The sequence below is a fragment of the Podarcis gaigeae genome, assembly GCF_964106915.1.
Source record: "Podarcis gaigeae genome assembly, chromosome: 3".
Lineage (NCBI taxonomy): Eukaryota > Metazoa > Chordata > Lepidosauria > Squamata > Lacertidae > Podarcis > Podarcis gaigeae.
The window spans coordinates 8055371-8080007 of record NC_139680.1 but is presented as its reverse complement, the minus strand read 5'-3'; the positions used below and the strand labels follow the sequence as shown (position 1 = coordinate 8080007).

At 42.0% G+C, this 24637-nt stretch overlaps 1 protein-coding gene across 3 annotated transcripts; it reads right to left on the bottom strand.

The window, feature by feature from the left end:
* Positions 1-22926, bottom strand: APLF (aprataxin and PNKP like factor). 3 transcript variants are annotated; one of them, XM_083730487.1, is made up of 11 exons: positions 22788-22926; positions 18510-18581; positions 18151-18317; positions 16987-17158; positions 15936-16059; positions 15737-15816; positions 12693-13093; positions 10719-10844; positions 8090-8136; positions 6317-6358; positions 1-1020 (listed from the first exon to the last, which is right to left on the bottom strand). In XM_083730487.1, the coding sequence occupies exons 3-11, from the start codon at positions 18261-18263 to the stop codon at positions 809-811; spliced, it is 1317 nt and encodes a 438-aa protein (XP_083586613.1). In that variant the 5' UTR covers positions 18264-18317; positions 18510-18581; positions 22788-22926; the 3' UTR covers positions 1-808. The 3 variants fall into 3 exon arrangements, with proteins under 3 accessions (XP_083586613.1, XP_083586612.1, XP_083586611.1); XM_083730486.1 differs by lacking the exon at positions 22788-22926 and adding an exon at positions 22428-22628 and having other exon boundaries at positions 6291-6358; XM_083730485.1 differs by lacking the exon at positions 22788-22926 and adding an exon at positions 22428-22628.
* Between the last annotated feature and the right edge of the window lie 1711 nt (positions 22927-24637).

Below are 24637 nucleotides of genomic sequence, written 5' to 3'. Positions count from 1 at the left end.
TTGCTTTCATCATAAATTTATAAACATTATTCTGAAATACAGAGAGAAAACAAATGCAGTTTGTAGTATTAGCTGGAATATGAAAGACAGCGATTGTTTACAACCTGGTTACCAGTTTGGCAGCTAATGAACCAAATTCCAACTTGGTTTAACTGTCCATCTAAAACTGTCATGATCTACCATATATGATGATTACGTATATGCAACATAATGTTCCCTTTATTTAACATGAACTTTAGTAATGTAAATAAAAACTTCCTAGTTTAAGCCTCAATGCCGTATGTGGCACAGTACATCAGGCATCAAAATCAGTAGTGTTAAGTGTTACAACTCAAGATACATGACTTTCTCTCAGACATTACCAGCTGTGAAGAAACAGCATTTAAGATTTACATAAATTAAGTATACATGAGTGCAAAAGAGATGATTTCGAGGTAAAGGCTCATCTAAACCACTATTCTTAGAGGGGAAATTACCACTCAACTGGCACTATTGAGCCAGATTTAAATGCTTTCATCCCCTTCACACTAATTGGGTTGGAGTAACCTCTCTCAACCTGATCAATATATTTTTCTTCATTAAACAATCTATTTGGTCTCAATATCTTGAGATACAAATTGGTATCAATAAATTATTATGACTGTCTTCCAAATTGCCTCTTGTCTTCTTAAATGCAAGGGACAGAATCAAGAGAACATTTATGCCAACTTGATTTAAGGGTTAAAGTGAACCATTTAAACCAAATTGAATTCAGGACGTTTCATGTATTTCAACTGAATTGTGCACTACATTTGCAAAGCATGTACAACTACTTATTGCTTTTAACAATCTTCTGTGCTTCTTTCAGAAGTGTGGCAACATCTTCATTATCCTTATCTTCAAAATCTGGCTCCCAGTCAGAATCTTCATCAGTAGGGTCACACTCTTCTTCCTCTTCGTCATCATCTATAAAGCTGTCATTCAAGTTGTATTCATTGGGCTCACCATCATTATCACTATCATCATCCAAAACACTTCTTCCTGTAGAGTAAAAAAGACAGCACCCTTAAAAGAAGATTAAAAACTAGAATGAATGAATGAATTTATTAATACGGTCACAGACCAGCGTCAACACACACAACATCACAGATCACAAAAAATATCAGAAATACAAGGGACAATATGAATATAACAAGGCTTCAAATATAAAAATTAAAATTAATTGTTAGCGTGTCCCCTGTAATTAACATTTAGAATTATAGTGGTGTAAGACCACAATATTATTTAATACTTGAAATGTATCAACTAAATCATATCACTTAACATTTGATCTTCCCAGTACAAGTTACTTTACAGTTAAAATTGCTATACGAGTGTATATAGATGCTACATGTTAGTCAATATGAGCAACAATATGAAAATCTGACCAAAATTTGTAAATCAAGGTCATTATGAGCCAAGCCTAGAATTCCACTCAAGTCTGGGTCCAACTCGTTATGGGCCTGTCGCAGGTCCAGCAATTCTGCTGCTGACCAACACTCTCTACTGCCCTTTGCTAAAATTTATCCTGATGGCATGGTGGTAGGGATTACAGCAGCATCTTTAAATCCTGGATGCTTGCATGGTGCGGACATCCATTAACGTCAGAGAGCCTTGGAACTGGGAGTTTCCCAGCGATAGCAGAACCTTCTATGCAGTGAGTGACAAAAACTCCTAGCTACATGAACACATGGGCTGGAGCAGGCAGAGGCCTCTGTTTTTTCTAACACTAACCTCCTTCACTAGAGTGAATTTTAGGAAAGGTAAGGGACGCAGGTGGCGCTGTGGGTTAAAGCCTCAGCGCCTAGGACTTGCCGATCAAAAGGTCGGCGGTTCGAATCCCTGCGGTGGGGTGCGCTCCCGCTGCTCGGTCCCAGCGCCTGCCAACCTAGCAGTTCGAAAGCACCTCCGGGTGCAAGTAGATAAATAGGGACCGCTTACCAGCGGGAAGGTAAACGGCGTTTCCGTGTGCGGCTCTGGCTCGGCAGAGCAGCGATGTCACGCTGGCCACGTGACCCGGAAGTGTCTCCGGACAGCGCTGGCCCCTGGCCTCTTGAGTGAGATGGGCGCACAACCCCAGAGTCTGTCAAGACTGGCCCGTACGGGCAGGGGTACCTTTACCTTTTCTTTAAGGGGACCTTCTGCTAACTCACTATTACCCATTATAGACTGAAAAAGAAAGAAGCGTAGCTGAAAAGTTGTAAGGAAGATATTCAGGAAAGGGACCTTACAAGAACTATTTCCCATGCTAAACTGGTGGTCCTTTTCAATGCAAGGTACACACGGCTAACCTATTTTCACATGTCTTGAACTACAATTTCATATACTTGAATTGTCAATGTTAACAAACAAATGTCCAGGAATCAGGATATTTCTCACAGATAACCTGATACAGCTGTCAAGTGTCCTTTAGAGATCAAATTCTCTTTGTTACTTTAGGAACATAAACTGTATTATGTATTACTTGGTTTGCCATTAAAAGATCATGTTTGGCATATTAAAAGTATGGCTTATTCAGACTAGAAGTACAAACTGAATTGACTTTTTAAACTGTTATTGTGACAAATGGAGCTGCAAGCTTCTAAAAGCTGCTAAATTGTAAGGAATCTGGTATCTCATTTTAGCAGTTTATGAGCAGGCAAACCAATAAAAACAGGAGAAATAATCAATATTATAGTACAAAAGAAATAAAAGTATTATATCCTGTGGATAATATCTCCCCAGTGCTCCAGTATGAAGCAGACATAAAGCAATCATTTCCAATAAAAAGAACTGAGAAAACGCAACAGGAGAGATCAAGAGTGTATGAATACTACTTTAAATTTAAGTAGCCTTATTTTCTCAGCTACTGATTTCTGCTTCTTTGTGGTTGTCATATTTATCATGGATTTCTACAAATGGAAGGCTTGCTTGGGTTGAATCTTGCTTCTATATCCCTTTACATGTCATAGTTCAAAAGTTTCCAGGCTGGGGAAGGAGGCTTTAGAAAAAATGGTGGAAATCATTTGTGTGCATGTGGTTTTCCCCTCTTGGGCCTTCACATTTCTGAGTAAAGATGTACAGTGGTACCTCGGGTTACATATGCTTCAGGTTAATACACTTCAGGTTACAGACTCCGCTAACCCAGAAATAGTACCTCGGGTTAAGAACTTTGCTTCAGGATGATAACAGAAAACGTGTTCTGGCGGCGCGGCGGCAGCAGGAGGCCCCATTAGCTAAAGTGGTGCTTCAGGTTAAGAACAGTTTCAGGTTAAGAACGGACCTCCAGAACAAATTAGGTTCTTAACCCAAGGTACCACTGTACTCACTAAGCAACTGGTCTCCTAATAAGGGTCATGCAGGGTGGCGGTTTTATTGCCTATGGACCTAGCATTGCACAACGTCAATGACGGAGGTGTGTAATCCCTGCTCGCCCTACCCTTGTCCCTTGGGATGGAGCGTAGATTTGAAGGGGTTCGAGCATCACTGCATCTCAAAACCCTTCGCCGATAGTGATATTTAGCCCCACCGCCATTCTTCCCTAGCCCTTCTATAGTGGGAATCCCAGACCCCATACTAGCCTCCCCAATAGAGGGGTAAGATCTCCTCAATAACAAGTCATCTCTGGGCCAGGACTCTTGGGTCAGAATGGTATGGGGAAGAGGTGAAAGTTTGATAGGGTATTTATCCCTAGAAGATAAAACCCAACCAACCGCACCCTGAGCAAAGATTATGTTCAGTTCCTCTGCCAATGAGGCATCAGTCTTAACCATGTTCCTTGTATTGCCCTTGTAGTTGGTTAGGTGCTGCAGTCATTGCCACACTTGTTTCATGATGTTATCAGCTAAATAATATTCCATCTTAAGCTTATACTGTTGTTTTGCTGCCTTAATGCCTTTTTTGAGATTTATTCTCGCCTCTCTGTATATGTCTATATTCCCTGTCTTAAAGGCAGAATCCCAGATTTTCAGGAGTCCTCTTACTTCAGCAGTCATCCATGGTTTACAGTTCCCATAGAGTCTAATGCATCTCTGCAATGTTACATTATCGACGCACACTTTAATATAGGAGAGTATAGCATCTGTGTATCTATGCAGATCTTGATGTTCAAACACGCTCCAATCAGTGCTCTCAAAACAATCCTGGAGCTGACTAAGAGAACCCTCTGGCCAAATTCTAACTGTTTTTATAACTGACTGAATTCTTCTTCTGAGAGGGATGTACTTTGGACATAGAAAAACTGAAGAATGGTCGGATGAGCCTAAGTGGGGGAAGGGGATTGCCCTGTATGCCTGTTTCAAACTGGAATACGCGAGATCTAGAATCTTCTGTCCTCTAGTGCAGTGTTTTTCAACCTTTTTTGGGCAAAGGCACACTTGTTTCATGAAAAAAATCACGAGGCACGCCACCATTAGAAAATGTTTAAAAATTTAACTCTGTGCCTATATTGACTATATATAAAGTAATTCTCTTGAATAGTTCTTTGTGTTCTATTTGATTCTATTCAAGAGAATTACTTTATTATAATAGTAATATAGGCAAAGTGTTAAAAATTATAAAATACATTATCTTAATCGGTTGGAGTTGCTCGTAATTTTTCCCACGGCACACCAGGCAACATCTCGCGGCACACTAGTGTGCCGCGGAACAGTGGTTGAAAAACACTGCTCTAGTGGGAAATTTCACAAACTGTTCAAACTTAGGAAAAACCTAAAACAGCTATAATAATTATGACAGTTGCTTCTCTAGGCAAATAAAATGGCCGACATGTAACTGCCATCAATTCTAGATCTGGGGAGCAATACTTGTAAGCTACTTTGCTGTTAACGCACCAACCATTGCGTATGTAAATACAGACTCCTCCGCCCCTAGCTTTACCAGAATCACTGTTTCTATCAGAGCAATAAATTATTTGATTTATCAGCTCAACTGCCGTATCCGGTACTGCTGAATGTAGCCATGTTTCTGTAATAATTACCATACAGCTCTCACAAAGAAGCTTGTTTGCTACCATCAGCAACTGTAGTTCGTCGATTTTGTGGTCGAGAGATCTGGTGGAGGAAGACGCTTGGCAGTGCTGGTCTCGAGGGTCTTTTTCGAAGCCGACCAGCTCTGCAACCACGTTTTTGCTTCCGCTCTTTTCTCTTTCGCTTCTTTCGGCACTTCCCCCTCCCGTCAACAATCCATAGAGATCCTGGAGGTCTTATTATGCAGTTTGGTATAATGTGGGACCTTTGAAACTCTCTAGTTATCTCTATCTTTCTTATGAGCCTGATGTTTACCAGTTTTGTGCATGAGTAAGTGAGGTATTGGGAGCTCAGAGCCGCAGCGTATGAACGCGCCGCCATCTTAGAACGGAATCCAAGATGGCATTCATCTATTCTAACCTTCAACAAGTTTTAAGTCTTGGGAGAAGTCACAGGAAACAACAAGCAGGTTTGCCAAATCCACCCCATTTTGTCTCCATGCTCCCACTGTGCCTCTCCTTCTCCATCTTGGCAGTAGCTGCCTAGCAGGCAAGGGCTAGCAAGCAAGGACATCGTGTGATTGAAGGACCAGTCATTACCTTATGCAGACTTCATTATTTTAATGGGAATGTGTGTGGAGGGGGATAAACTCTCCTTCTAAAATTAATTGAACTACTGGACCACCCATATCTACACTAAGAATTCTAAATGGCTATCAAGAAAGGAGTGCCCAAATCAGAAACCATTCGGATTTGTAAGTAAATTTGCTATTGTATGCTTTTTAACTTTTCTGGATGAGAAGATTTCAGGGAGCACAGGGGGCATGTGGAGGTGGGGAAGCTCCTTTGTGGAAGTGGAAGTCCTTATGCAGGGCTTCTGATGAGACTTATTAGCTGAATCCCACCCCATGTCTTTGTATGTGAATTCAGTAGGGACCCACTGTTCCTTTACAAAGCTTTTTTAAGTCAAGCTTGTTGTATTAATCATATAGAATATTTGAAAATTAGGATTAGCACTGTGGAGACCCAGCAATATACAAATGAATGATAAGAAGAGCTCCACTCTTCTTTAAATGCAGGAGAGGTCCTAGCTAGGGCAGTTCTGAGTTTCAGCAGTGGCTGACTCCACGGAGACCACCAGCAAACACCCTTAAGTTCCATGATTGAAGAAAGGTGGGCTTTAAAAGCAAATCCATAATTTGTTCCTGTATATTTTCTTATTAATATTGTTCAAAGTAAATCTTATTTCAAAGAGAAACCAACCCTCTGCAAGTTGTCTGCTTACAGAAAGTACATGAGAAATTACTCAGAGCTATTTATCTTGCACCATTTGGAAATACACAGTATCCTAACCTTTTTTAATAGCCTTCGGTCTTGTCTGCCCCCTCTCAGGTTCTAAAGAAACAAAAAAAAATACCATTACCAAGGCAACAATAGAAATGAACCGTTCCATATTTTAATAGTATCTGAGAGCCAAACTACACAGGAAGTTCTTGGAAGTGGGTAATTTTCAATGGGACCACAGTGCATAGGGAGATGCTTAATCCTTCTCTTCTCAGCTGCAATCCCAATGAACACGCCCCCAGCTGCTATTAGCCTCAGTAAAAAAAATCAAACAAGCCCTAAACCCGTCCTTTGACACCAATAGGGGCTTTCTTCCTTAGCTAGTGGCAGTGTGTGTATGTGTGTGTGTGATTTTCATCCAAGACCCCATCTACAACACACATTTAAACCACTATCATACCAGTTTAAACAGTCATGGCTTTCCCCTAAGACCTTTGAGAGGTACAGGGGGTGGCAAAGGGAACGAAGAGGCAAGAAAGTCCTGAGAAGGTAACTTGCATCTTCTGTACATTTAACACACACTATTTCAACCATAGGGACGCGGGTGGCGCTGTGGGTTAAACCACAGAGCCTAGGACTTGCCGATCTGAAGGTTGGCGGTTCGAATCCCCGCGATGGGGCGAGCTCCCGTTGCTCGGTCCCTGCTCCTGCCAACCTAGCAGTTCGAAAGCACGTCAAGTGCAAGTAGATAAATAGGTACTGCTCCGACGGGAAGGTAAACGGCGTTTCCGTGCACTGCTCTGGTTCGCCAGAAGCGGCTTAGTCATGCTGGCCACGTGACCTGGAAGCTGTACGCTGGCTCCCTCGGCCAATAAAGCGAGATGAGCGCCGCAACCCCAGAGTCAGTCACGACTGGACCTAATGGTCAGGGATCCCTTTACCTTTATTTCAACCATACGTGGTTAAACGTGGGCTGAAGAGAGGAAAGATGGGAGGTGGGAGGAAGCTGGAAACCCTAAGCAGATCCAGTGTGAAAAGCAGCAGGTCTGCTTGGGGCTTCCAGCTTCATCCCACCTCTGATCTCCACCCCGCCCCCACTGGCTGCCATATAAAAGATGGTCTGGCTGGCCACGAGGTATCTCCAAATGTAATTTTGGCTATATGAGATTTTGGGGTACACATATAATCCTTTGGGTACACATATAATCCCCATGTATGATGCCTGTACTGTGAGCATGGACACTGCTCCACTCACAGAATTGAATTATTACTTATGCAAGGTGCTTGCAATAGCCCTATGGGATTTTTTCTTTTTTTCTTTGAACAATAGGCATGCACCACGTTTGCCATATCGTTGGCTGTCTTTGAAAGCAGACTTTCAAAAGCAGTTTGCCAAAAAGCCTGGGGGAAGGAGAAGGTCCAACACTGCTATCTGAGCACATTTACTGAGGAGCAAGTAACCTCCTCAGATGGACTTACTTCAAAGTAAATGTATATAGGATCACAATGTAAGACTTCAACATACACATAAGGGGGTACATCCCACCAAACACAGTAGGACTTACTTCTGAGTGAACATGCAAAGGACTGCGCCGCAAACCCATTTAGACTCTGAGAAATAGTTACATTACTGCATATAGGTATGGACATATTCTTGTATCTCAGCTGCAATACAGCTGCATTATATTTGTCCCATTTGAGCATTCGTCTTAACAACGAAAAGCATCCCTTTTTATGAGCGTGCTGAGGACCAGCTAGGTCCACTGTTCGGTCCTCCTCACTCAGTTGTGTTAACAGATATAGATTCTACATTTCCTATATAATGAAACCAAAGCACTTTACCTGGTGGTACAGTGTGTTTGTATTCCAGCTTGTGCTGTGGATTTTTCCTGCAAAGAAAAGGCAGGGTGGGGGCAAAGAGATGAAACCTGAAATTCCCATTGTAGAGTCTTCGTAACTTTAATAATATTTTCTAACCACTGAAAGCTACAACCATAATGCTCCAGGGGGTTGTGTTTAAGAGGGAGGAGGAATCAGTCATTTTGTGTACTGTAACTTCAAAGTGTTTAACTGATCCTTTCAGGGAGAGAAAGAAAAAAGGCAGGCAAAAGAAATGCTTTTCATCTTTGTTAAAAAGGGAAGACAAGTACAATGTTGCTTAATCAAACTGGAGGTTTTTTTTTTTTCACTTCCAGATGAATAAGATTTCAATCTGAGCCCTTAGTTTAAGTTTTTTAATTGTTGGACAATCTAAATGTATTGAAGAATGATGTACATATCTATCAAAAATGGAAATATTAAGAGGGTAAACAGTACAAAGTATTGAGTATTTAGAAAACGGGAAAATTAAATTACTTTTACGAGGCCTTGAATATAAACCAATCAACTATGTGGTTTTACTGTATGTGGTTTTTTTTTAAAATCAATGTATTGTGTAATTTGCACTTGCAAAACAAAATTATATCTACTGGTTGCAGAAGACAATTCAGACTACAGTGGTACCTCAGGTTACATATGCTTCAGGTTACATACACTTCAGGTTACATACGCTTCAGGTTACATACTCCGCTAACCCAGAAATACTGCTTCAGGTTAAGAACTTGGCTTCAGGATGAGAACAGAAATTGTGCTCTGGCGGCGCAGCAGCAACAGGAGGCCCCATTAGCTAAAGTGGTGCTTCAGGTTAAGAACAGTTTCAGGTTAAGTATGGACCTCTGGAACGAATTAAGTACTTAACCCGAGGTACCACTGTACTTTTTTTTTCTCTCCCCCAAGCCTCCCTCTCCTCTGCAGCCCTGAAAATCTTCTCCAGAGGCTTAGGAAGGGCTCCTGAACTGTGTAGGATTTATTGTACAGGGCTGTAGTGTGCTTGTGTGTGGAGGGGGTGGGGGAAATGTCCTGAAATGGGGCAGAGGAACCTTGTTGCAAGTGGTAGCGGGAAGGGAAGAGAAAGATATAGGTTGCAGGTCATGCAACCACCAGATACAACCCATAATCTCCCCCCACCCTAATCTCCCCTCGCCCTAGAGTTGCCTTTTTAGAGTTACATGTGGTTCTTCGAAAGTGGTGTACCAAGTCTCATTTTCTGGGTACATCTTTCTGGTGCTGCCAAGTCAAACTTTTCTGAGAACCTACACTCATCTTCTGTTGGGTCTAGTCAACTCAGGAAATGGTGTCCCAGTTGTGGAAAGTGATTATCCAGTGCTATTTTTCTAGAAAACGAGGTGCCAGAACTCACAATGAACTCCTTCCTTGTTCTCTTATAATGGCAATGGCACCCACCTGTCAGGTGCCAGAACTGAGTTCCAGCAAATTCAGGTTGAAAAAAAGCCTTGCCTTCTATCACTTTGTATAAGGCACTTTGTAAAAGGGATGTGGGTGGCACTGTGGTCTAAACCACGGAGGCTCTTGGGCTTGCCAATCAGTAGGTCAGCGGTTCAAATCTGTGTGATGGGGTGATCTCCTGTTGCTCTGTCCCTGCTCCAACCTAGCACATCGAAAGCACACCAGTGCAAGTAGATAAATAGGTACCACTGTGGCGGGAAGGTAAATGGCATTTCCATGTGCTCTGGCACTCATCACAGTGTTCCATTATGCCAAAAGCAGTTTAGTCATGTTGGCCACATGACCCAGAAAACTGTCAGTGGAAAAACACTGGCTCCCTCACCTTTGACTGTACTTAACCATCCAGGAGTCCTTTACCTATAAGGCTCTGGATTTCAATTTGCTACCCCTGTATTTTTAGTCGTTGTTCAGAGGAGAGAAATTCAACAAGCTTCTCACCCATACAAAACCAGCTGTGCCTGCTAAATTTTTCTTTTCTATACAGCTGTTACAACCCTTTCATTCTCTGAATTTGATTGAGCTGGGAGTAGGGGAGTAATGGACACACATGATAACATTTTTAAAGTGGCTCCCATGTTATAAGTTGGAGCTGACAATGGGACATTCTGCTCTGAAGAGTCCTCCAACAGTTACCCAAACCAGAAAGGAAATCTGGAGTATTTCATTGGAGAGGACATTCCACAGTTTCAGTGCCATTATCAAAAAGACCTCTATTGTATTCACCCATCTGATCTCATGTGAAACAGAGAGGATACCCTGTTTGAAGCAAGCCAAAACTGTCCAGTGCAGACACAACACTTAACCTTGGTTTGTTGCTCAAACTTGGTCAAGAAACAGTCTCCAACATTGCAAAACCATCCAGAACTGTTACCTATGGTTTGCCATGGTTTCACAGCCCTTAACAACAGTTTAGACAAAGCTGTAATTTAAAAATTTATCTGCAAAGGTCATATATTCACCAGGTGTTTTTAAGCTTATCACTATAAGGCACATGTGACACATCAAATGTCAGGATAGGTTTGAAATCTTTAATTATCACAATTTAAAATAAAATTCCAGAAATATAAGTACATGCCCTCTCTTAAAATATTAAAAGTAATAATTTGTAGTAGGCAAAATTTCTAACCTGTAGCAAGCAGTTCCATAAGGGCATTCAGGTCTGTTATCATTGTCAGCTTGAGTTACAGATTGCGTATCATGATAATCACTATCTCCGGGGTGACTGAACTGCTGAAAATGTATAGGATTTTTCCTGTGAATTTAAAAAGACACTATAAGCTATACTGAAAATATGTAATCCGTATAAACAGAGCTAGAAAAATGCCATGCCATGCCATGCAACAAACTAAATCAAGCATGTATCTTCTAAATGCAGCCCCCTGGTTATGGCGATCTACAGGACAGAACACTAATATCCTGTTCTTTCTTACCCTGAAAAGTATAGCTATTTCAGTAATTCTTCAGCATGCCATTCCTTCTTGCTTTCGATCGACTTTTATCACAGGAGTGCATCCAGATTGGATTTCCTTTCATTATTACTTATAGAATGTTGAGGAATAACAGATAATACACCCATTGTTACAAATACCTCAGATATGTCTCTGTCTACTCAAAGAGGACTTTCCCGAGCATTATCCAACTGTATATAAAATGTTCAGAGCACTTGCAGTCCCTGGTGAATGTTACATTATAGCCATTACGAGTTAAGCAAACAGTACATCCTGGCAGATGGTTGATAAGCTCTGTTCCAATATTCATTTTACTTGCAATGCAAGAACATTTTTCCAGATTTGCGGATCTGCCCACTAAACTCAATAGACCTTATCTAAGTGCAGAAGTTTAGCACAATGTTTGTTAAACTTTATCTTCCACACCAAAACTTCAGTACAATTTTTTAAAGGCTATTCATAGTACAAGCTACAATGCTATTATTGCCTTGTAGAATTCTGTTTCTATTTCCTGGAGGAAATTGTTTTTTTATTTACCTAAACTGTATATTGCTTAACAGAGCATCACACTTTTTATCTATCTATCTCAATAAAATTCCCTAGATTCACTTCTCATCTGCCACTCATCTGCTCACTCTAGCTTAATTAAGACAGGCTTTTAACCTAAGAGCTGGCAGTATAAGATCTCCATTGCCCACAGACTACATTACTATATAAAAGGTAAAGGGACCCCTGACCATTAGGTCCAGTTGTGACCAACTCTGGGGTTGTGGCACTCATCTCACTTTATTGGCCGAGGGAGCTGGCGTTTGTCCGCAGACAGCTTCTGGGTCATGTGGCCAGCATGACTAAGCCGCTTCTGGTGAACCAGAGCAGCGCACAGAAATGCCGTTTACCTTCCCGTCAGAGCGGTACCTATTTATCTACTTGCACTTTGACGTGCTTTCGAACTTCTAGGTTGGCAGGAGCAGGGACCGAGCAATGAGAGCTCACCCTGTCGTTGGGATTCGAACTGCCGACCTTCTGATCGGCAAGTCCTAGGCTCTGTGGTTTAACCCAAAGCGCCACCCGCGTCCCACATTACTATATAGCAGGAGGTTATCTGAATCAGTTCACTTAGAAGATTTACAATTTGAATGGCAGATGCAAGTAATGGACTATATGGAATTGGCGGAAATGACTGGCAGAATCCGAGACCAGGGAGAAGAGTTGGTGGAAGAAGATTGGAAGAAGTTTAAAATCTATCTACAGAAACACTGTAAAATTATTGAATGTTAATGACGTTGGAATGAAACGAAGTGGTTCTAGCAATAAGGCAAAATAAGAATATGCAAGAATGGATTGATATCAGATGAAAATGTGAAGTTAGAATATGTGAGGATAAACAATTAAGGGTAAATTAAGAGGGTATGAATTTCCTGAACAAATTTTTAAATGGAATACAAAAAAGGGAGGTGTGAGGAAGTCATGATACTAAGTAAATGAGCGATAAGATACTAGAAAGAGGGATTTTTCTTTTTTCTTTTATGTTAAATTCTGGTTTTTTGTATTTTCTTTGTGTGTTCTTTGTTTACTGTTTACTGTTTTGTAACTTTTTTTTGTTAAAAACTTAATAAATATTATTTTTTTAAAAAAATACAATTTGATTTTACCTGTAGCAGCTTCTCCCATAGAGGCAAGCTGTCCTCTGGTGTCCGGTTTTGTTAGTGTTTTGTGGTACATCTTGACTTCCAGTTACATTAGAATTGCCTGTCTCAGTAGACGGATTGAGAGGACGCTCTTGACTCTCACCCTGGTGAACTGGAGTTTGTGACATGTCCTGATGAAATTGCTCAGGATTACATTTAACATTCTCCAAACTGTTTTCATTTTTATGAGTTGTATCTGTTTCAGCAGGCTGGCAAGCGAGTCCATCTGTGTTGAGCTGTAACTCTTCATTATGAAGTTGACGATTACATTGCCCTGTAGGACTTACAGCTCTTTGGGGTAACATTTTGCTTTCATTCTTTTCCATTTTTCTCACAATAGGTTCAGCAGATAGATGTTTTATATCCTGTGGAAATAAGTGTGAAATTATTCATGAAACAGATTTCAGTCCACAACACTGCAGAAGAATAGTGCCTAGTGAAGTTGGATTAATTCATAACTGTACATGGCATTTTATAGAGCAAAAGCTTAACAAGTCCCTGCCCTCACTGAGCTTATAATATAAATAAACTATTAGGAAAACAATAGAAGGCAGGAGGAAGAGTCAAGGGTATGAATGGGAGCCTATAGTTATATGTTTTTAACCTTGGTCACAATTATCGCCACAATCCTATGCATGCCAACTTGAAATGAAGCCACAGGCCTGAAAGAAGGGATTTGATGAAGGATTTGAATGGAGATATGGAGAGCAGGGGGCACTACCTCCATATTTAGAGAAAGCAACATTTACAGCATTAAGAATCTGAATTGGGAAAGATGAAGTTGGCTTGAAACATTACTGAAAGAGACCATGCATGCCTCTGTGCTTGATAGAGTAGAAGGGCAAACACAGTTCCAAAGCTATCCTGAGCAACTTTAGCTTTCCACCTGTGTCTTCAAAGACAGCCTCCATTGTATGTTTTAACACACCTGACTGAAAAATGTCCAATTAGTATTGCAGGAAGAGTTTCAAGAATAATTTCTACTACTGTGCCAAGAAAATACTGGGATTTGAAGTTACCAACATTAAACATATGTATATCTTCAAAGCAGATGTTGAAGGATTGGACACGAGCATCTCTCTTGCGACTAGCTTTCGTTAGTATGAACTGAAAACATCCAATTCTTCTAATAGAATCTCTCTTGGCTAATACACAGAAGAATAAAAGCTAATGTGGCTTTGCCAGGCAATTTTTTTTTTTTTTTTTAATAATAATTTTTTATTATTTTTACAAAACAAAAAAAAAACAGGGAACAAGGGTATAGGAAAAACAAACAAATCACAAACAAATACATAAAACATGACTTCCCCATACCTCCCCTTCTCTGCATCATTATTTTATAATGTGTCAGCAACCCTTCAGTCAATTTCTCTATATATTCTCATTAAGTTTCCCCCTTTAATTTACGATTTACAGCTGTAGTTCTTTGTTTCTAGCCTCTCGACATCTTAACCGTCCAATATTTTACAGTAGTTCTTAAGGTATACTTTAAATTTTCTCCAATCTTCCTCCACCGCCTCCTTCCTCTGGTCACGGATTCTGCCGGTCATCTCTGCCAATCCCATATATTCGATCACCTTCATCTGCCATTCCTCCAGAGTGGGTAGTTCTTGCATCTTCCAATACTTTGCTAAAAGAATTCTTGCTGCCGTGGTAGCATACATAAAGAAAGTCTTATCCTTCTTCGGTACCAATTGGCCCACCATGCCCAGAAGAAAAGCCTCTGGTTTCTTTGAAAACGTCCATTTAAGGACTTTCTTAATTTCATTATAGATCATTTCCCAGTAGGCCTTAATTTTTGGGCAGGTCCACCAAAGGTGATAGAAGGTTCCTTCAGCTTCCTTACATTTCCAACATTTGTTATTGGGCAAATGATAGATCTTAGCAAGCTTGACTGGAGTCATGTACCACCTGTAAATCATTTTCATAATATTTTCTTTCAAAGCAGTACATGCTGTGAATTTCAAACCGGTGGTCCATAACTGTTCCCATAACTTTCCACCTGTGTCTTCAAAGACAGCCTCCATTGTATGTTTTAACACACCTGACTGAAAAATGTCCAATTAGTATTGCAGGAAGAGTTTCAAGAATAATTTCTACTACTGTGCCAAGAAAATACTGGGATTTGAAGTTACCAACATTAAACATATGTATATCTTCAAAGCAGATGTTGAAGGATTGGACATGAGCATCTCTCTTGCGACTAGCTTTCGTTAGTATGAACTGAAAACATCCAATTCTTCTAATAGAATCTCTCTTGGCTAATACACAGAAGAATAAAAGCTAATGTGGCTTTGCCAGGCAATTTTAGTTCTGCAGTTCCCAAATCCCACACAAAATTTTGTGATAGTTCTATCCACTAACTCAAGCTATAACTTTGGTTGCCCTCTGGTTGAAATTCTAAACAAATTTATTTGGAAATAAGACAAATTAAAATCTATGTGATATACGTACTTCCAAGGAAGTGTAATTAAAATCAAGCTGTTTGGCTCTACTCCAACTTCAAGGATCAAAGCCACAAAAAATATTTGCCACCTACATTTGTCCATGTATCATGAAGTCATTTGAACTGGAAGGAATTCTCTCTTTCCTGGCAACTGGCTTTCCAGGAGGCTACTCTATACCCATAACTCAGTGCACTTGCACTTGAACTGCACACCCAATGATAACCATTTGGAATTGGCTGATCTAATTTGTCTGACTCTAGCAACAGAATGGAAAACAATGAGTTAACTGCAAAGGGACACGGAGAAATATAGTCTTTAGTATAACAGAATTCATGTCATTCTTTTGTTAAGCTTTCATGACCGAGCTTCCAAGTGTGGAACAAATTTAGTACTCTAAAACAACACCAGGTAAGACACGGTGCACATATTATGGGAGAGGGGAGCCTCTCCTCTATTGACTGCTAGTCCTGATACACAAAAAGGGTTTGCATAGGGTATAGAAACACAATACAAACAGTAGTTTTAAATATCTGAAACAAATAGCAGGTCTGTTTACAACACCTGTGTAGCAAGGGCAGCATCTTCATTTTCAGTCCTTTTTCGCTTTTTCCCTGGACTTTGTTTTATTTCTCCACTATTTCCTATGAAAAATTGCAAATGACATTAGTTATCAGAAATGGTGGTATTCAAACTCTGAAGAACTGCACATGTTGTAATATTTTACAATGCAATAATACCATACAATTAAAAAAAGACCTACCTCTTCCTGAACCTGAGGCTGATGAACTTTGGACTATTATGTCTGCTTGCAGCATCCATGCTGGAAGCACTCTTTTCCTTTGAGGAAGTCTTACTTCTTCATTTTCAGAAATGCTAGCAGAAAACTGAAAAATATGACATTAATTTGTGAAATAAATGAGTGGAATTCAGTGCTAGTCCTACACAAGAGTCCTACTCAGGACACTGACATTAACTGACACATTATGTTAGGTCCATTAATTTCAATAGGACTTGGATACACATAATATATATTGGATTCAATTACCATCATTAGGATTTCCATAACTGGATTTGTGCAACTATGTCAGTAACTTGTGTTATTCCTTGTTAAGCAATGTTTCATCTACTCAAGGCTGAAAGGCAAGAGGCTACAGTGCTAAGAGACAGGCTCTTCCCTCCCACCAAGTTACTGGTGACATCCATTCTTACTTCATTCTCCCCAGCTAAACACTGGAAAGCAGGAAGAGACAAAGAGAATACCACCCACAATATCTTGAAAGTGGAAAGACCTGTTATTTGATGCATGTATTCTGCCACACATACTGCCACAGAGCCCACATTGCAAGACAGAAACCTTGTTAAAATGAAAATTGGTGATTCACCAAACACATGTCCTTGTTTAGCGTAGCAGGCACTGGCATAATATCTAAAGAAGGCACAAAGGAACTAAGGAAATGTATCCTAGATCATTTTGGGTACATTTTGTATTACATTTCCTTCACAAGGAAAATAGTTCCATGCTGACCAGATGCAACATTAAGTCTCCTTTGTGGAGTGGCACAGCTGGTTTTAGTCAGTCTGCCTCATGCAACTTGGAAAACAAGTCTAACACATAAGACAGAGCTGCTAGATTTAATTTGAGAAAGGAACAAGCAACATTATTCAGAAACAGAACCTTTGAAATGGTCTATTCCATGCCATCATGCTCAATATGTATCCATAACAGTCATCCCATAAAGTTCCATCAACTTGTCCATAACAAAAACACAATCTGTTCACGTCTGCTATGCACCCTAATGTTTATAAGGTACCTTCTTTGGGATTTCAGCTGCTTCTTCTAATTGTGAATTTACTTCCAAAAGTTGGCTCTTGTTGGAGGATGCTGTTTGCTGGGATGAAGGCTGTCTGCGAGGCATCTTGGTTTGCTGAAGTGATGAGGTAGCTCGATATGGTATGTCTTTTACACAGAGGTTCCCATTTTTCCTATTGCATGACACAAAGGCTCTTTGTAAAATAATCATGGTGTATCACTAATCAGTTATGTCACACCTTGCCTGCAGAGCTGGCAGACTCTCACCCTTTCTCTGACACCCTCCCTTGTGGAGTGTTTTCTCAGCCTCTCCTTGAGAGTTCTTCAGGCAGCTACTGCTGCCGCCCCTGGTCTTTGAGTCCCCCCCCCTGAACCCCAAAAGAGATGTCTCCTTGTATTGCCCCATAGGGGCCTGGGACTTATCTATCCATTCCCAACAGCAAGGGCTGGTGGACTGGCTGGCTGGGCTCCCTCGCCTGCTTGCTTACTCCAAGGCCACCTCAGCTCCTGGCAATCAGCACCCCTTGACCAGCCCCAGAGGCGCCATTCGCCTGCTGAGCTTGTAGCCAGGGCTGCTGCAACAAACAGCTGTGCAAGCCTCAGGAAGCAGAGATGCAAGAAGACATCAGAGGAGGGAGGAAAGCAAAGAGGGACAGAGGCCAGTGTTGCCCATGGCACCCCTGACATCATTCAAGGCACCTCAGGATGCCATGGCACACGGGTTGAAAGCCACTGAACTACACTGTTCTGTAAGCAGAAAGAAGAGTCAGCAATGCTACTTCTTTCCATTTATCATTAACACTTGATAAAAAAAAGCAATTTTCTCTCTCTTGGATACTACAGGGAAAAAATTCTACTGTCACTGCGATGTTGCACTTTTGCACTTAATTTTCTGGAATAGCAACTCTTATTATGTTTTCTCTTCTTGGGAAAATATTCTTTTTTCTATCTTCTAACATCATAGGAGGATTAGACATTTAAGATAATATATACTAGTATGACTGTACCATAATCTTCAAACAACATTGTGCACATTAATAGCCTTTTACACCATCTTAATTTTTCCATGAAATAGATGGCACCACTTAGTAGTGCTAAACAACCAACAAGATAAATAATATATTTTGCTAATGGCTATTACCTTGACTCAAGCAGATAGCATTACCTTAGCAGACTTTCCCCTTCTGAAGAAATGAAGACAACCCTGAAGATATATTTGTCTACTAGCAGGGAAAATCTGTCACCTGGACTCAGCTGATGCCATCTATCAGTATCCATTGGCAATAGTTGGTCATTTTCAGTTGACTGAGAAAAACAGGGGTTTACATGGACCTGCCAATTAAGAAGAGACTCTTACTACAGATGATATAGCCTAATTACAGAGTCAGGCCTAATTACCTTATTTTGGAATAGACTACCATTTCTATCCCAATCTCTGTTTGGAACATTAAAGACATGTAAAATCAGAACCTCCAAGACTGATTTTTATTATTTTTATTGTACTGAGAAATAGGAAACAGTTACCGGTTTGATGCTAAGCTGGTCACCAACTACCTTGAGAATAGCGTGTTTCCTGGATACTCTTTTATCTGTAATCTGTAAAGACACAAAACCAACAGATGTCAACAGTGGGGGCATAAAACCCACCAATAAAGATATCTAAAAATAATAAAGCTACTATATAGTTTTTACTGTGATAACAAGATTTGTTAGCTTCACTTTTTAGTATAAAAATATTGTTCACTTTGTTGACAAGTTAAATGCTAAAACTTTCATCAAAGAAAAGCAAAATAGAAATCTGAGTTTTATCAAAATAAGAAGCTACCTTCCATATATACCTGTGAGTTTCAACTAAATGACAAGAGGAGGGAGAGGTGTTTGGTTTCTGTTTTTTTTAAAAAACCCTAAAACCTTCCTCTATTTAGATAACTCATTCTAGGGGAAATTGGTAATTCCAGACAATGGTGTTTAGAATACTTTGTGTAGTTGCAACATTAAAGTTACTTATTAATATCTTATAGAGATGCTTGGAGCATCAATATAAAGTAGGATATGTGTTGGTTATAGGAATATATTGAGGGTGGGGGTGATTTTTTTTAGCTATAAAGGACATCTACAAGGAAAAGTTCACTCTCCAAATTCATGCCTTATGGATAAATTCTATCTGGCCTACAAAGGGAAGAATAGTAGAAATTAATAAACTAGAACTACAACTAGTGTAGGGTAGTAATTAAAAGCACCAATATAAAACCAAGTGTATACAAGAAACTAATACAACACAAGAAACTAATATAACTAAGAGGAAAAGTAATTAAAGCAATTATAATTGAATTTAGAGAAGTCACTTCCGAAGAACATCCTCTGAGTACTTCCAAATGGGTAACTAACATACTCTATGGGCTTCAAAAAGTATAGTGAGGGGGATATATTTACAGTATCAGTGGATTGTGACCTCTAGTGTGTAATACAGTTAGTGCACTTGACCAAAAAGACAACACAACTCAGGAGAAAGCGGGGGGGGGGGGGGGGGAGAAATGGGGGAAAAGGCCCCCCTCCCCTCACAGTGCTTTCTTCACCCTGTGTTCTCCACCAGTTGCTAAGAATATTCCCAGCAATAGACAGCAGCAACTGGAACTACTTCCGGACTTGTGGGCATAGAATTGTGTGTAATTATGAGGGTTTACACAACCCCGCCTCAAGCACTGAGAACACTGGTCATTTTAGCTAGCCCCTTTGTTGCACATTCAGCCATATGAAGTAGCTCTCTATGTAGATAGAACTCCTCCATTTTGGACCAATGTGGATCCTCCTTCACATGGAGGTGGCCTATGGGGCCAGCCCAGATATCATAATTTGGGTAGGGCTGCTAACTGGAAAACCAGGATACTAACTGGGATCCCACAACCCCACCATATACACTTCCAATGTGTGAGGGACTCGTGCAAACTTCCCTAACACATCAGATGAAGAAACAGCAACAGTTTGCTCAGCTTCAGCCAATGCAAGGAACTGCTGGGCAACAGGAAGACTATCCTCATGTTCCATGGCCTTGTAAGCAGCAAGACTACTTTCAGCAGTGATCTGTACAGTGGTACCTTGGGTTAAGAACTTAATTTGTTCCGGAGGTCTGTTCTTAACCTGAAACTGTTCTTAACCAGAGTTACTTTAGCTAATGGGGCCTCCTGCTGCTGCTGGCGGGCTATTTCTGTTCTCATCCTGAAGCAAAGTTCTTAACCCGAGGTACTATTTCTGGGTTAGCGGAATCTGTAACCTGAAGTGTCTGTAACCCAAGGTACCACTGTACAACCTTAAGAGTGCAATTCACACACACCAATAACACAAGGTGGAAAAGAGAGCCTCTCAGTATGCCTTTAGCTAATTTTGCTTCGTGTCCTTGCATGTGTATAAACCTGGTTTTCCAACCAGAAGTCTGTCTCTTTGCACACCAGATTATGCAGTGCAAAAATACATTGGGAGCTACAAGACTAAATATACTGGATAGAATTCCTAGGATTGTACTGTACAATTGTAGGATAGAATTCCTAGGATTGTACTGTACAATTGTAGGATAGAATTCCTAGGATTGTACTGTCCTGGTGCAACTGGACTTCTCCGCGACCCTTCCCCTCTGCAGGGAGGTGGGACCAATTCGGATGGTCCGCCCCCGCCACTTAATGGATCCAAATGGTTTCCAGAGAGTGGTAGGGGATGCTTTATCCCATGTTGATGGCCTTTCAGCTGATTCCCTGGTGGCCCACTGGAATGCGGAGTTAACCAGGGCTATTGACTGTCTGGCTCCGAAGCGCCCTCTCCGATTGCATGGAGCCCGGACAGCCCTGTGGTTTTCTTCGGAGCTGAGGGCGATGAAACAATCGCTGAGACGGCTAGAGCGTCGTTGGCAGAAAACTCACTCCGAATCTGACCAGACTCAGGTTAGAGCTCAACGTCGAGCCTACCAAGTGGCGATAGTGATGGCGAAGAAGACTTTCTTCACCGCCTCTATTGCATCTGCAGAAAATAGTAGCAGGAGACTCTTTCAGGTGGTTCGCAATTTATCGGAACCATCTTTACCACCGGGGCCTTGTAAAGACCCCAAGATCTCCTGCAACAATTTTGCAAAGTTTTTTGCAGATAAAATCACTCATATTCGGAAGGAGCTAGACACCACCGTAGGAGCAGGGCTGGGGCGGGAGAGTGCTAGAGCTCTGTCTGGTCAAGTTGCATGGAATCAATTTCAATCCGTTACCCCTGAGGATGTGGACAGGCTGCTTGGACACGTGAAACCAACCACCTGTCTCCTTGATCCTTGCCCATCCTGGCTAATAAAAGCAAGCCGGGAAGGGCTGGGCGATGGGCTCTGCGGGGTGGTGAATGCTTCCCTCTGTGAGGGAACATTCCCAGATCCGCTGAAAGAGGCGGTCATTAAACCGCTTCTTAAAAAACCATCTTTAGACCCGGCCAGTATGGCCAACTATCGCCCAGTCTCAATCTTCCATTCTTGGGCAAGGTGATTGAGCGAGTGGTTGCTGAACAACTCCAGGCACGCCTGGAGGATGCGGACCATTTGGATCCCTTCCAATCGGGATTCAGGCCTCATCATGGGACTGAAACTGCCTTGGTCGCGCTGGTTGATGATCTCCCTTCCAATCGGGATTCAGGCCTCATCATGGGACTGAAACTGCCTTGGTCGCGCTGGTTGATGATGGTTTGACTTGCAGCCAAAAAGTTGGAAAGCCTTCCCCCCCAGCCAGATTTGGAACATACCGGGCCAGCTGGACCAACGGTCTCATTTTTTGGGGGGGGGGCATCACGAGTTTAAGCTGCAAATATTTGTGTGTGGCGCAATTGGTCAGTGCGTCTTGCTGTTAACCGGAAGGTCGGTGGTTCGAGCCCACCCTGGGGGCAGGATTGCAGCATGGCTGAGGACTGGATTAGATGACCCATGTGGTCCCCTTCAACAAAATAATAATATAATAATAATAATATTTATACCCTGCCCATCTGGCTGAGTTTCCCCAGCCACTCTGGGCAGCTCCCAATTGAGTGTTAAAAACAATACAGCATTAAATATTAAAAACTTCCCTACACAGGGCTGCCTTCAGATGTCTTTTAAAGATAGGATAGCTGCTTATTTCCTCCACATCTGAAGGGAAGGCGTTCCACAGGGTGGGCGCCACCACCGAGAAGGCCCTCTGCCTGGTTCCCTGTAACCTCACTTCTTGCAGGGTGGGAACCGCCAGAAGGCCCTCGGTGCTGGATTTCAGTGTCCAAGCAGAACAATGGGGGCGGAGATGCTCCTTCAGATATCCAGGCCAACATTACAGTCCTGTGATCTAAGCTCTCCGCCAGAACCCGCACCGTCTTCTTCCTCTGGCACCAACTCCACCCCGACCCACCCGCCTACCCCAGACACCTCTGGAGCGCCGCCAGGGGGGCACTTACTCCCAGCAGGGCACCTCTTCCTATCACTGTCTCCCCAGGCGGCAGCACCACGGGGCAACCCCCGTCCGCCGGCGCCAACTCAAACCCTGGCATGGAGGTCCAGCAGGGCTTCTCACAGGGAGGGGGACGCAAAACACGGGCGGACCGCCTCGCCACTTCCGCTCCGCTCCCGCCTCTCCACTGAAACTGAGGTAAAAAGTTCCGGCCTGCGATAATAATAATAATAATAATAATAATAATAATAATAATAATAATAATAATAATAATAATAATAATAATAATAATAGAAGAAGAAGAAAAAGAAGAAAAGGAAGAAGAAAGTCCCCAGTTCTTTATCAAACTACATCCCCCACAACGCACTTCGGCGACGGCAGCTTCTCCTCAGAGCCTCTGTGATTACGTCAACTGAGCGGTTGGGGGAACGAATGGCGTTCGAATGGAGAAACCGTTTGGGCCGTTAACGGACGCTGCGCGCGGACGAGCGCAGGTGAGTGGCAGGCGCTTCGGCGAGTCGCGAGGCGGCCCCGCGTGGCTGAGTGGTGACGGCGGGGCCGCGAGCGCTCGAGACATCCAATCCCGAGTAGAAAGGGGAGGGGGCGCAACTGGAAGCCGGTTTAGCGATTGGGGGCGTGGTGGCAGAGTATCCCGAGGCTCCCATTGGCCACAGCTGGCCGTGTAAACAAACATTGCCTGCGCTTGGCCGAGTCAATTCGCCTCAGTTCTCTCAAAACTTACCAGGAAAAACACATACAAAATATTTCCCTCAAAACACTTGCATTCTCGATAAACTGACCCGAAGTAACTAGCACCTTCTGGTGCTCACGGTCCATACAAATTTAATTACTTACTTAATAATAAGAATAAGGCTAGCTGCCCAAATACTCACAGAAATTCAGAGCAGTTGCATAGCCACCAATTGCACGTGGCCCTTTTTAAATTGGAGTCAAATAAATACATTTTTAACTCGGGTAATTGGGGGGAGGGAGAGAAACAAATAAATACATTTTAAACTCGGAGGGGGGACCAAACCAGAAAAATCTAATGGCTCTTTATGTTAGATGCAACTCACAGCTACATTCATATGTTTTTACAGTAGTTATTTCTCCTTCCTCAAATCCAAACAGTTCTGTGTTTGCCTTTTGTTACATTTCCACTTTTAACAGGCTTGTCCACACTCAGCTTGTCCAGTGGCTAGAAAGCACAAGTCCAAGATGTTTTCCTCTTGTCCGCGGCTTTCTAGTCACGGGTCCAAGCAGTTTTCCATTTGCCCCGCTGCTTTACTTACTCTTTTCTGCCGGATTGGCACAAACATCAGTCTGTGAAAAACCTGACCAGTGTTTGCTCCAGTTCCACACTAAAGAGCAGATTTAAAAGCGGCGGGACAAGCAGAAGCGTGGATGATCCTAAATGGATTAATACATATTATGAAAACCTGGGAGGAAATAGTGTCAAGAGAGGAAGTCCGAAAACATAGAATCATACAATTTTAAAGTTGGAAGGGATCCTGAGGGTGATCTTGTCCAACCCCCTGCAAAGCAGGACTCTCAACTAAAGCATCCATGACAGATAGCCATCCAATCTCTGTTTAAAAACCTCCAGGGAAGGAGAGTCCACAACCTTTCCAGGGTCAAACAGCTGAAAGAAAGTTCTTCCTGGTGTTTAGTCAAAATCTCTCTTCCTGTAACTGGAAGCCATTGGTTTAGGTCCTTCCCTCTGGAGAAATGAGCTTGCTCCATCTTCCATGTTACAGCCCTTAAGATATTTGAAGACAGTTACCAAATCTCTCAGTCTCCTTTTTCAGCAGGCTAAAGAGCAATGCTGTTTTGCAGCCCAAGCAAGGACTGCTGTGCATTTTTGCATTTATTAAGGCAGCCTTGCCACTTGTCCAGGTCCCACATGCAGTCTCATACCATTTTAAAGCTTCCCCCGTGCCAATATCCTGAGAATTGTAATTTGTCAGTGTGCTGAGAGCTTTTAGGAAACCCCTATTCCCCTTACAGAGCTACACTTCCCATGGAACTCTTGGAATTGTAGTTCTGTGTAGGGAATAGGAATATCCTAACAACATAACAGGCTACGGTCCCTGGGATTCTTTGGGGTAATCATGAGTGTTTAATGTGGTATGATACAGCTTCAGATGTGTAGTGCAGATGGGGCCCAACATACCGTATTTTTCACTCTATAAGACGCACCAGACCACAAGACGCACC